The sequence below is a fragment of the Venturia canescens genome, chromosome 9 (genome assembly GCF_019457755.1).
Source record: "Venturia canescens isolate UGA chromosome 9, ASM1945775v1, whole genome shotgun sequence".
Taxonomy (NCBI): Eukaryota; Metazoa; Arthropoda; class Insecta; order Hymenoptera; family Ichneumonidae; genus Venturia; species Venturia canescens.
In genome coordinates, this window is record NC_057429.1 from 16260325 (window position 1) to 16272775 (window position 12451).

At 38.9% G+C, this 12451-nt stretch overlaps 1 protein-coding gene across 1 annotated transcript; it reads right to left on the minus strand.

The window, feature by feature from the left end:
• Positions 1-664: 664 nt before the first annotated feature.
• On the minus strand, positions 665-11463 carry LOC122415825 (chitin synthase chs-2-like). The gene is made up of 14 exons (XM_043428330.1): positions 11080-11463; positions 10586-10832; positions 9441-9715; positions 9168-9378; positions 8833-9080; positions 7787-7979; positions 7222-7376; positions 6831-7130; positions 3668-3900; positions 3187-3547; positions 2712-2888; positions 2023-2190; positions 1626-1860; positions 665-1310 (listed from the first exon to the last, which is right to left on the minus strand). The coding sequence occupies exons 1-14, from the start codon at positions 11449-11451 to the stop codon at positions 1084-1086; spliced, it is 3402 nt and encodes a 1133-aa protein (XP_043284265.1). The 5' UTR covers positions 11452-11463; the 3' UTR covers positions 665-1083.
• Between the last annotated feature and the right edge of the window lie 988 nt (positions 11464-12451).

Here is a 12451-nt window from a genome sequence, read left to right on the forward strand (position 1 = left end):
AGTGACAGACTCTTCACATAATGGGGTTGGGTCGAAAATACATCACGTTAAATGTAAAAATTCGATCAAAAGGATTGTAAAAACTTCAAAAGTATAAAATGATAATTGAATTTTCTCCACGCCAGGAGATAAGTTGCTTCACCCAACGTACGTAATCCGGTGTCCGAGTTTTTCGTAAACATATTCGGCCACTGCGAAGCTCATTCAAGCAGGCGCAGTAAAGTTTTATTCACGTTTAACCTCGTCCACGAAACAAAAAGTCAGTTTTGTTATATTTTAGGTTAATTTACATGTGAAATTAATAGCAGTGACTGAATATTATATACATTTGCAGGTGTTTTTATTTCTTTGTTATATTCTTTAAAAAAAAAAACATGAAAATCATTCATGCAATAACTTTTCAGATTTTTAAGTTCCATAACTTAAGCATAATCTTCATGGCAAATTACAGCACGACTTACGTATTTGTGAGACAAAATTACGATATCGTAATTGTTATCGATTCGTAAAAAAGTTCTACATTTATGCACAAACTTTGAGTCAAGTTGAAATATCGTAAAATCTCGCAAATAAGGTAGTTATACCACGTCAAATGAGTTTCACCCATTTTACTGATATATTAAGTAGCCATGCGATTGTATACATAATAAAACTTCATAATGCATCAAACGAAAATTCGGGGTACATATATTTAGTATGCGAGTACCATGTTTTGGTATTTTGATCTTACAGTGAACTTGTTCATCGTCGCGGTTATTGAGTTCGATTGATAATACTTTCGGTTCTCATTCTCATTGAAAACGCTCACAAACGTTGGAAAACGTCACTTCGAGGTGAAAATGCAACAAAAATATAAAAAAACACACATATGAGAGGATACGGGTGAAGAGAATCGAGTTTCTAGTCATTAACTTAAGCGAGATAAATCCGTGAAGAGTTTTTAAGCACAAATGAACAGACAGCAACAGACAATATGGCGGTTTCGAGTAATAACTCGCTTTGGTTGGCGCATTTGCTTTATTGGAAGGTGACCTGGCTCGGCCTGTGTGGGAAATCGATCTCGCTGCTGATATTATTTTCGTCTTAATTGTCAGATTCAGAAACGAAAGCTTTGTTGTCGTAGCTGCAACCGTTCGTACGAGTAATCGAATTGTTGTGCGATTTCTTGGCAGAAATATTGTTGGTGTCATTTTCATTATGATTATTATGGACGCGCGAGTGTTTTTGGTGGGAAACCATGGAAGAATGACGACGTTCGAGCGCCTCGACAATGTCCGGCTGCATTCGTGTCGACATGAATCGAGACATTTCTGAAATAACAAAAAAAATGTCGTTTAACTGTTCGTTATATTCGCGATGAAATCCGGTAGAGACGGATTTTAGTTTGATTTCTGGACACTTGGCGCTGCGTATGCTATCGCTCGACGACCAATCTGGATTCCCGAAAAAAGTTACAAGTTAATATTAAGAAAAATTCGTTCGAATTTCCCACTTTCACTGAGGAAATGATCATTTTTTTGTGGCAAAACTGATCGAAAAATTGAATAAACTTTCCGGCACGTCCGAGAGCTCTGTCAACGAAGGAAACACAAAAAATGGAGAGCGAATAATCGAACTGAATTTACCTGAATTGGAATCATTCAAATTCCTTCGGAACAATGTGTCGAGACTCGTTGATAATTTGACCTTTCTCTCCGAAGAATCGAGCAACTCTTGAACAGTCGGACGTTTGCTTGGTGCCACCGTACTATTCCTTTTCGCGAGAACCGATCCTCCAGTATTTTCGACTATTTTTTGCAATCCATCAGCGATATCATCCGCGTGTTTTTCCAAATCCTCTTCGTCCGTGGGATCGAAAGGCTTCGACCAAAATGAATTATTTCATGAAAATTATAATAGAAAAAACAAAGCAAAAAATAAAAAATTGTAATAATTCAAAAACCGTGAAATTTACAAAAAACAATCGTTTACGAAATTCATTTTTCTACTGCTCGAAGAGAGCAGTTTTCGTGTTTTACTTACTTTTTTGCAGCACGGCCATTCGATACTCGTGTTTGCCAGTATGTGGGAAAAAGTTTGGAACCGATGAACCAGCATGGCAATAAATTGCACCGTGAGAATCATCACGAAACCTAATATGAAAAGGCAGCCGATTGGCTCGAGTTCCAAGTAGTTTTTGTAAATGAACACCTGTAATTTTATTAATTGCACGAGTCGGAACTTAAGCCATGATAATCGAGAAATTTTATTGAAAAATGGAATAAAGAGAATTAAGGGGGTCGCCCCGTGTGACGGCTGGATTTGTTTGGGGTTTAAAAAACTTTTAGAAATTCAAATTTTGTTTCAGTAGGGCGAAAATCCTTCAATTTTTAATATTTCTTTACAAATCAAAACGCTCTTTGGTTTTTTTCATCTCAGATAAACCAATGCCCCAGAATCGTGGAGACCAAATAATTAAAATACCAATAAATAAATCCTTCAAATTTCAAAAGTCTGTTTTTTTCCTCGCAGCAAAAAAATCGCGAAAGAACCCCAAAAAATCCAGCTGCCGCACGGGTTGACCCCCTTAAAAAATATGCGAAAATAAGTAGAAAACAAAAATGATGTTAAGTCGAATAAAGCATTGAATAACGAAAACTTAACAGCATTTATTGAGAGAAAAAAAGCGATCACATTGAATAAAGTCACATGAGTTTTGAAGGCTGACTCACCTCGTTTGTATATTGAGAGTAGGAAATGTTGTACGTTTTGCCAAGAGGCCATTCCAAGTGTAAAACATCCTTTTTCAGTTGCATCAGAAATATGATGAGTACGAAAAGGGCGTTTATCATAAAAAATTTGAAAACGTTGCCATCCCGCAAATTCTTAAGACCCTCTGCCGTTTGTTCCTAAATTCAAAAGAAATTTATGTCGTTAATATTTTCAGCTTAACGAATACGTTTCCGCGTGATCGAATCGTCCTTGAAAAAACGATGAAAAACTTTTCTCATTAAATTATGTTAAATTATACAACTCTTGCAATTTTTTTACTTCCTCGTTTTATATTTTTTCTACTTTGAATCTTACACCCAAAAATTTCCTTTCTGGAGTTTACTCAACTATTTAATTAACGTCAAAATTAAATGGCAAAGGTTCGAACTTATTTCTGTCTCGATGGCACAACCATATGAAAATTATGACAATTACAATTATTTTTTTATCCTCCTCGATGGGATGTAAATATTTCTCGATCAAGCCTTCCCAGAAAATTTCCTCCTCGCTGGACAAAAACTCGACGCCACCCTTTCGCAAATTCTCATCTTGAATCCAACATGGCGAGACGAGAAAATCAGCGCCGCCACGACTCGAGCCCTCTCCATAAATGTCAGTCGCAGTCTCTGAAATATCTTCGTCGTCGTCGTCCCCCTCCTTCTCCACCGCAGCATTATACTCGGCTGCATAATTGGCCGAATTACTTCTAGCGATTGGCTGCGAAGCGCTCGATTCGATTGACCCCAGGTAGGGTTCACCTTGACGATTTTTTTGAGTCTCGTTGTCGTGCGTATTTCTGAAATATCGATTTCTGACATCAATTTACTTGGACCATTTCGAAATTCGAAAGGACAATTTCGTCACGGAACTCCTGAGCTTTGAACGCTAAAAATTCTTGGCTAGATTTTTTCTTAACCTTTCCATTGCGTCCAACCGCGAAGTAATCTGATCCAACGAATATTTTATCACTTCAAGTTTTCTATCTTCCTCCGATACGCCGTTATGCGTGCACAATATGCATCTGAATAATCCAGCAAGTGAAAATTCAATGGAACCTCGATTTTGGTTAGAATCGGTACGGAATTTACTGCCGATTCGAGATTTCACACTCTGGCCGCGTTCGGGCACGTCGTTTTTCTCGTTTTCTTGCTGCAAAAATTCTCATTAAATGCAATCGTTGTTTCTGCACTAATTTGAAGTGTATTTCGATGACAGAGTTCGATAGAAAAATTTCGCTTTCTCACACAATAAAAAAGTTCTCTGGCGACTAATTATAATCAATGGATTTTAGACATTTTTCAATAATTATCTCCTCAGTTCTCCGAAATATACTATTTTTTTTCAAACCACGATTTCGCATATGCTTCGTTAGCAAATTTTCGCGTTTTGAAATCGCAACTAACGTAAGGTACCGGTGCGAATGGCTCAGCCGAGGGGGGGTACTTGGATGACCGTTTAGCTTCGCACAGTCGTCTCACCGACACCTGCGCACCAATCACTGAGCAGAGAGCTAGTCCAGTCATTACGTCCGAAAAAAACGGGTTAAAAAAGCATGTGAACAGGCTGAATTCTGGATATGTGTGGGGGATGCCTAGAAAAACTTACGTTTAAATTGTCGTCCAAGATTTCCTATGTGCTTTCCCGCCATCTTGAAAAACAGGGTTAAATTCAGTTTTTTTACAATAACTCGGTTCTCCGTTGAGATACAAAAATTTTGTTACAATGCTTTTCTATTGTTTTTTTTACGCTCTACAATTTAGATCTTATAAATTTTTCACCTATCGTTCATGGTTATTGAGATATCGATCGAAAAAGTCAAAAATTTAGTTAGTGAAATTTGTTTTTTGCTATTTTCTTTTTTCTCGCGATAGATATCGAAAAAATGATTACCATCAAACTTGTAGAGCTTATTCAGACCTGCAATTTCGTTTTTAAAATTTTTTTCGTACGACAAAAATTACGACCTCTAGCTAAATTACGACGTTATAAAAGTGCGTCCCGCCATAGGCGCGTCTGTAGAGCGTCCGCTGGAGCTTTGGTGGTCAGGTATAAAACGCCGCTTTTCGTAGGATTCTAATCAGTGGTCTCGAGTCTCTTGAAGCGAGCAAACGTGTTTAAAATTTTGCGAAAATGTGCGACTGTTTCATCAGCAAAAAACCTCTAATCAAACGCATTTTGCAATGTTTCAATCCAGTCAGTGTTCACGGTGCGTGTTACAAAAAATTTGGAAATGCCAGGCTAGCGTCGTTTGCCTTTCGACGATCTGCATCGATGGAACTAGAGCCTGAAGAACGATCGCAGCTCATACCCAGTTTCGATTTTGCAAATCGATGCCTACTTTGTGGAGAAACATTTTGCGATGGAATGAAATTGCCAGTCTATAGGCGGAAAAAAATTCTGTCGGTGACAAAAAGATCGACGAGAGAAAAGGTTCTGAAACATCTTTTTAAACGTGACGATGAATTTGCCACCACGATCATCGAGCGCATTCAGTGTGTACCTGATCTCGTTGCAGTGGGAGCTCGATACCATCACGAATGCATTTATCGTACGTACCACGCACGACTGGCGGAGACGAAGAGAGGACGAGCTTGGGAGAACAAAACAGACGAGACAATGGAAGGAATTTACTCCATTTTGAAGGAAAATTCCGACAAGTGTCAATTTCCCATGTGTGAATTAATGAAGAAATTAAATGGAGATTACGATTCTGACATCGGAACGGTTAAAAAACGATTGCAAGCTAAATATGGAGATGGCATTTTGATTAACGAAAACCAAGGACGCGATTGCGTGGTTTGTTTTCGTAATACCGGTTTGAAAATACCTTCGGAGAAATGCTACAAAGATAAACAGAAGGACTCTCGTGAAAAAAGAATAAGAGTGATTCAAGAAGCTGCTGCGATACTTAGTTTCGCTAGATAGTTTCAAGCGTGATAACTCAGTTCTTGAGAACATTCTTTCCGTTCACGCATTTAACGGTTGCAATACGACCTCGCAAGAAGTCTTTTTATGATATTGAAAAGTCGACATTTATCAACACCCTCGAGAAGAATCCGGAGCTACGGTCATCGGCGGAATTATTTAAGCAGGGGAAGGTCGATCCGGAAGTTCTAACGTGCAGGTGCAAACGTAGTGGGAAAACATGCAACAGAGTCGACATTCTGTTCGACGACGACGATGATGATGATGATGATCATTTTTCGACTACCCGAACATCATTTCCTGCGGTTCAAGAGTCTCCACAATTCGAAGAGGGTACCGAGGAAGAACATCTTTAGCAAGGACCATCAAAATAACGAAGAATGTAAAAAAAATACCGTTTTTGATTATCATTTTCTACTACACTAAAAAGTTATTTGTTTAATAAATGTTATCTGTGTGATTCATAATTTGCCTGGTTTATTTATTTATTTTGCATTGCAATATTTCCCTGAATAACCTTTCATCCGTTTTGACGTGTGGATACAAGTTTGCAAGAGGCCAAATCGAAAGTGGGCACGGATTACTAACTTTGCGACCCGCTAGAGGTCGTAATTTTTGTCGTACAAAAAAAATTCAATAAACGAAATTGCAGATCTGAATACGCTCTACGAGTTTGATGGTAATCATTTTTTCGATATCTATCGCGAGAAAAGAGAAAATAGCAAAAAACAAATTTCACTATCTAAACTTTTGACTTTTTCGATCGATATCTCAATAACCATGAACGATAGGTGAAAAATTTATAAGATCTAAATTGTAGAGCGCAAAAAAAACAATAGAAAAGCATTGAATCAAAATTTTTGTATCTCAACGGAGAACCGAGTTATTGTAAAAAAACCGAATTAACCCTTTTTTCAAGATGGCGGGAAAGCACATAGGAAACCTTGCTCGACAATTTGAACTTAAGCTTTTCTAAGCATCCCTCACAACATATCGAAAATTCAGCCTTTGCGTTCACATGCATTTCCAAACGTATATAAAGACTAGACTAAGCAGTTTTAACGAGTTTCGAATGTTCATAGCCAGTGGTAAAGAAAATTCATGATCAGCTAGACGTGCGCAGAATAAACAAAGCTTAAAATTGATGTTCGTACCGGGACAACAGTTTTTGAATCCCTAGTTCCCCATGTGACGTTATTGACATTGAAGAGGGCAAAGATTATGAGCACCATGTACATGGAAGGAACAGTGATGTAATAGATGAGACCGCAAAGAAGACAGGACCATTCCTGTGGATGAATCAGCCCTGCAACGACCAGCTGACCAGCGACGACGAAGAACAGTATAGTGCTCGGAGCTGCCCAGCCATCTTCGGCTATTTGCAGCATAATACCGACAAGAACAACGATCATCACCAGGCCGTAAAGCGCAGTGATCATGCCAGCGACTATCAACTGCAATATTGATTAATTCAAATCTCAAGAATTTTCCTGCCTTTGGAAATAACGAAATCTCTACAATTTCTTTGACGAGCTCGATCCTCACCTGAATCCGAGCCGTACAAAAGGTGCACACAATAACGAAAATGACGATCGGAATCAAATTGTAACCGAAGCTGCTGCCATTATCGATCCGAAAGGCAGCTACGAAAGCTCCGACCAACATGAGAAAAATCGTGCCGGGTCCAAGTATGGTGCTACCTGCGAAAGAAAATCGAGATTTGAAAATAGATTTAAAAAAAAAGTTTCCCTGGCAGGGAAATTGTTTTGGATACACATGATTTGTACTTGCATGTCTTTTTGCTTTCGTATTTTATAATTTGAGTTAAGTATAAATTAAGAAAGTTGTTTATAAGAGAGAGAATGACAATGATTGCTCGTTGGATAGCATGAGCGTATTATTTTCAATGTCATTTGACAAGTATAAATATTAAATATTTCATAATATTTAGAAAATATGATAAATGAAATCATGTCAAGTTCTACGAAGTAGAATTACGTATCCCCTCATTTTTCAACCATGGATTGAGTTAATTTCCATGTGAAAGATGATCCTGCCTAATGCAATATATTTTCTATTTATGGACCTTAATTTTGAAATATTAATTCACCCATCAAGATCCACTGGTATACGATATAAAGCCAGGAAATGTCGTCGTTGATTTTTCTCGTTTCTTGGGAAGTGCTTAATAAGTCGTAAATGTTAGCCATCGTAGATGGTATCCAGCGTCTTCGCTGATTGTAAAACTCGTTGAAAGTCTCCGGTGCGTGGGTGTAAGAGTCGCTCACTGCTGAGTACTCGATCTATAACCGAACATGTGAGTGGCGATTAAAAGACGAGGAAACATAAGTTTGAGGTGTGTTACGAAAGTTTCGGTTAAGAATATTTGAATGATGAATTTTTTCACGCTAACAAGATAGACAGGCGGAAATTGAGAATTAAGAATGATCGACCACCAGATCGAATTCAAGATTCTGATCTGAAATTTTTCTATAACGTAGATGAATATTTTACGTTACGATTGGCAAAATTTGGGCTAGATTGACCATCTAGTTATTTTGTAATTAAATTGCAAAGTCGAGCATTTTGAGGCACCGAATACACGTCGTTTATGGAAAAAGATCGACCGGAAGTGCCACGAATATGGCTTTTCTCGCCGTAAATCCAAGATTATTCATTAAAAAACCAACTTTAGAATAAATGGGTCATCAAGAATTTGGTTAAAAATAGAAAAATCCTATCTCACCAAGTTTTTAACAAAATAATCTTTAAAAAAAGTTTTGATTTCCGGTTGAAAATTGTGAGAACGTCGAAGTAGTGTTAAAAAATGTGGCAACGTTGCAACTAACAGATGGTGCCGCCAGCGGTCATGCAGAAAACTACAGAGTCGTTGACGATATCATTTTTTCAGTTTTCACGAATTACTGTGCTTTAAAATACTTATGACCACGAATATTCAACACCGGTAAACGTAGATCAGCACAGCTATGAATAAAATAATGTTTGGGCTCTTTTTTGACTCCAAAGTCATGATCGATCATCTTTGACGTCTGCTCCAGCACAGACTGAGTTTTTAACGTTAAACGAGTGAATTGTGAGTTCGAAAAGCGTGCACCTAAAATAAATATTGAAAATATAATTTGAAGTAATTCTTACGCGATAGCCAGCTTGTAAAAGCAAAGTACAGAGCCACCTATCTTCGCCTTGATCGTATTGCACGTAGTGCATTGGTGCAGTAGACTGTGTAGCATATTTCCTCATGACGTTGTGCTCCATTAGAGCTTTTGCTCTGAAGAGTGAGAAAGCTCCTGGACTGCAAAGAACGCTGCCAATCGCGTGCTCCGTAGATTTGAGTAGCCAGTGACTGATGGCGTACTCGAATTTTTGGAACCAAACCATCGGACCTTTTAATACGATACGAAAGAGTCTGATCAACCGTTTCAATATTTTTGGTCGAGAAAAATATTATCAGCTCTAAGGATTATCATTACCAGTGCCGACCGGATGAATTCGTCCGCAAGCCGCACCCACGTCTTTGTCCCTCTTCATAAGGTCGACGAGGACCTTAACGGCTGATGGCTGAAAATCGATGTCGCCATCGAGAGTCAACAGGAACGTATTTTCGGCTATTACTTTTTTCCTGCCCCGACTAATAGGCGTGTCCATGAATAAATGTCCCAGCAGGTAATACATGTACATGACCTGGGTCGAATAAAGTTTCATTATTTCTTCCTCAAGGATTTAAAAATTTTGAATTTACCAACCTGACTCCAACGCTTTCTGTGTCTAATTTTGTTTTTGTCCTTCAGGTGAACTATCATCCGTGTTTTCCCGGGTAAGTTCCACTCGAGGCGACCGCCGTAAGGACACGGGTACTTTTTGGGTGGCTTCGAAACGACTGGAAACTTCTCGATCGATTTTTCCATCGTTTTGATGAGGCTCATCGCGTAATCGTTCACTTGAGTCTCGTTTTCGTCGTGATCGCATCTACCCTCGCAACCGTGCATGCAACGAAACGCGTCATCGAAGAACACGTGAGCTTCGATTGTCAACGCGGTGTTTTCCAAATGAGCACTTTATTATTTAGCATCAGTTAAGGTAGTTCGGCCCTTCGATAAAGTTCGGCGAAGGTCTACTTTTTTTTTAAGTAAATGATAATTTAAGGTCCCCTGATAACGATAAGCACAGTTCCGGGGCCTCTTAAGGGGCAACATTTTGAATTATTTCATTTACAATTTTGAGTTTTTAACACGGTACTCTGTGAGAGAACTCACAATAATATTAATTGTGAAAAAATTTTACGGTGTTAGAGATTCGGAAAAGTTTATATCGTGAAGAAAATTTATCACAGATTCCGTTGCTTTAAAAAAAAGCATTACTTACGGGGCTCTTGAGAAAGAAAACATAAAAAAACTTTGGTTTTTGACGTGTCGAAAGCGAATGTCAGTCATTGCGTTCGACTGCTCGTAACAGCAAATTTATTTTTCAGACTGGCTCACGTGTTTTTATTCGTCCAGTAGCTTCGCTTTTTTTTAACGAATTGACCATTCTTTTTTCTCTGTGTCATTACACCGATATAAACTTTCTTTCGCACAATAAAAATGTTTCCTAGGTTATGTGTATTTAAAGTATCACCGGTACCGACTCAATCATTAACTAGTCAAGTCGAAGTATAAATTTTGTCTTTTATAATATTTTTAAAGCATTATTAAAGCACATTAAAATTTTGTGATAAAAAAATTCTCAATGTGAGTGTTTATTAATTTTATTAATAATTTAGACTTAAAATTAGTCAACATAAAGCAAACTTGACTGGTCATGGAATGACCGAACTACTTTAATCCCAATTCCAAACTATTCAATTCCCAACTCCCTCTCATAATGATAAGCAACGCGAGAATCAACTCACTCTCCAGCTCGTAATAATCCTGCATTCGAAGATTGTAGTAGCCCTGAGTGAAACGCTTGGTAGCTTGATCCGTATCCAGTCGCAATATGCTACCGACGAACTCCATCATTTCATCCTCGGTTTCGTGCCACATCGTTGCACACACCAGGATTCTCGTCACTCTGTCATTTTCCTCGATCTCGGACAAACCACTCTTGATTGAAAGATTCGAGTAAGTAGTATCGCTTCCGTCCAATCGTTCGATATTCTGCGATCAATTCAGAATTACGTTAACTATTTTATTATTTGTAGATGGCGCTCGACAATGGCCGAACTCGTGAGAAGAATGACCGAAAACCCAAAACGACTGAAGACCTTGCGAGTTTCATGTCTATTCGGGAAGTTTGTCGATTCCCACACTCTGTGAGGATCGAATAAATTTACGTACGTTTCGTCCCGTAAAAGCCTCGACTTAAAAAATGGAAAGTACTCGAGCATATACAGACCTCGGAAGCTGGGATGTCATCAGAAATGTCGTCGATTCGTCGGTTGAGTACGATCGATTGGTCGATTACGAGCGAATCGTAAGTTGGTACTAGAAATATGTGTCCTGTGGGTGCGAGTTTTTCTATGTGTGGTAGCCAAATGTGCATCGTTATCCAGGCCTGAGACGACAAGCTGAGCAGCCAGATCCAGGGGTACCAGTGGTTCAAAAAAGCAGCCACGTCGCCAATATCGTGTGGCACATCGAAGAACAAGTAATCGGGGAATAAGCGATGAAGGGCACACGTATACTTGGCGCGCATAGCAGAAATTGCCGTTATCGCGGCGATGCTCCCAGGTATTACAAGACTGATGGGCAGGGCAAATCCGTAACTTTGCATCATGGTTCTGTATGCGAACTTGCCTGATTGGATGGAATGTATTGATCAATGAGCGTCTTTGAGGTTGATACTGACATTGACCTTGAGCTTGAGCGGTGTCAACACAGTTTCTTATGTTCCAGGGTATTGTTCCAGAGTCTATTCAAACTCGACTCTTAACTGGTTCTCTTCAATGTCATTAAATCTTAAAATCTTGTACATTTGCTTTTTGTGATTTTGTAGTTTTCTCACCGAAATACGATTATTAGAAAATGTTTTTTTTCCTGTTCGCGCAAATTTTTTCCCCATACCCTCCAGTGTTCAAATAAAAGTAGCATTTTTTGGGAGATCTTTTGCACTTGACGACTTTGTGAAATGAGCTATTAGAATCCGGGTCATATCGACACTAGTGTTGAGGTCAAGGTCACTCGAAGTTTCAGTGGTGCTTTTTATCGCAAGAAAATACAGAGAAAAGTCGATCGATCGATCATTTTTTTCTTACTTGACGAATATGTGACGAAAGAAGAAGCCGCGTGTAAGACAAGAATCACCAGTGGATAATGGAAGGAGTCGATGGTGATGTATCCTTTGGCGGCGTTCCGGGGCACGTCGCTCAAAACTTCATTGTACTCGCCGGACGGCGCCGTCGGCGTAATATCAGTGAGAGTAACATTTGATCGCCCGAACAAAAGACTCGCATTGAAAAAGCTCGAAATTTCTATGCCTTTCAGGTAGGCGATTAAAATTGTAGTCAGAGAGAAAATCGTTATTCTGCAGCCTGCTGAAAACCCATGAGTGAAGCCCTTACCATTTTCCAATCTTTTTTTAACTCGGAATAAAAACCTGGCAAGCGCTGCAGAACAAAATCGTTTCACTCAATTCACATTTTCCGAGTCTGTTTCATTGGGGGGGGGGGGGGGGGGGGGGGTCCTGAATTAAAAATTGAAAAAAGTCCTTTTTTCGACTATGTTAATCGATGGATAAACAGTGTGTAAGCATATGTTTACAGTGACAGAGACCAATG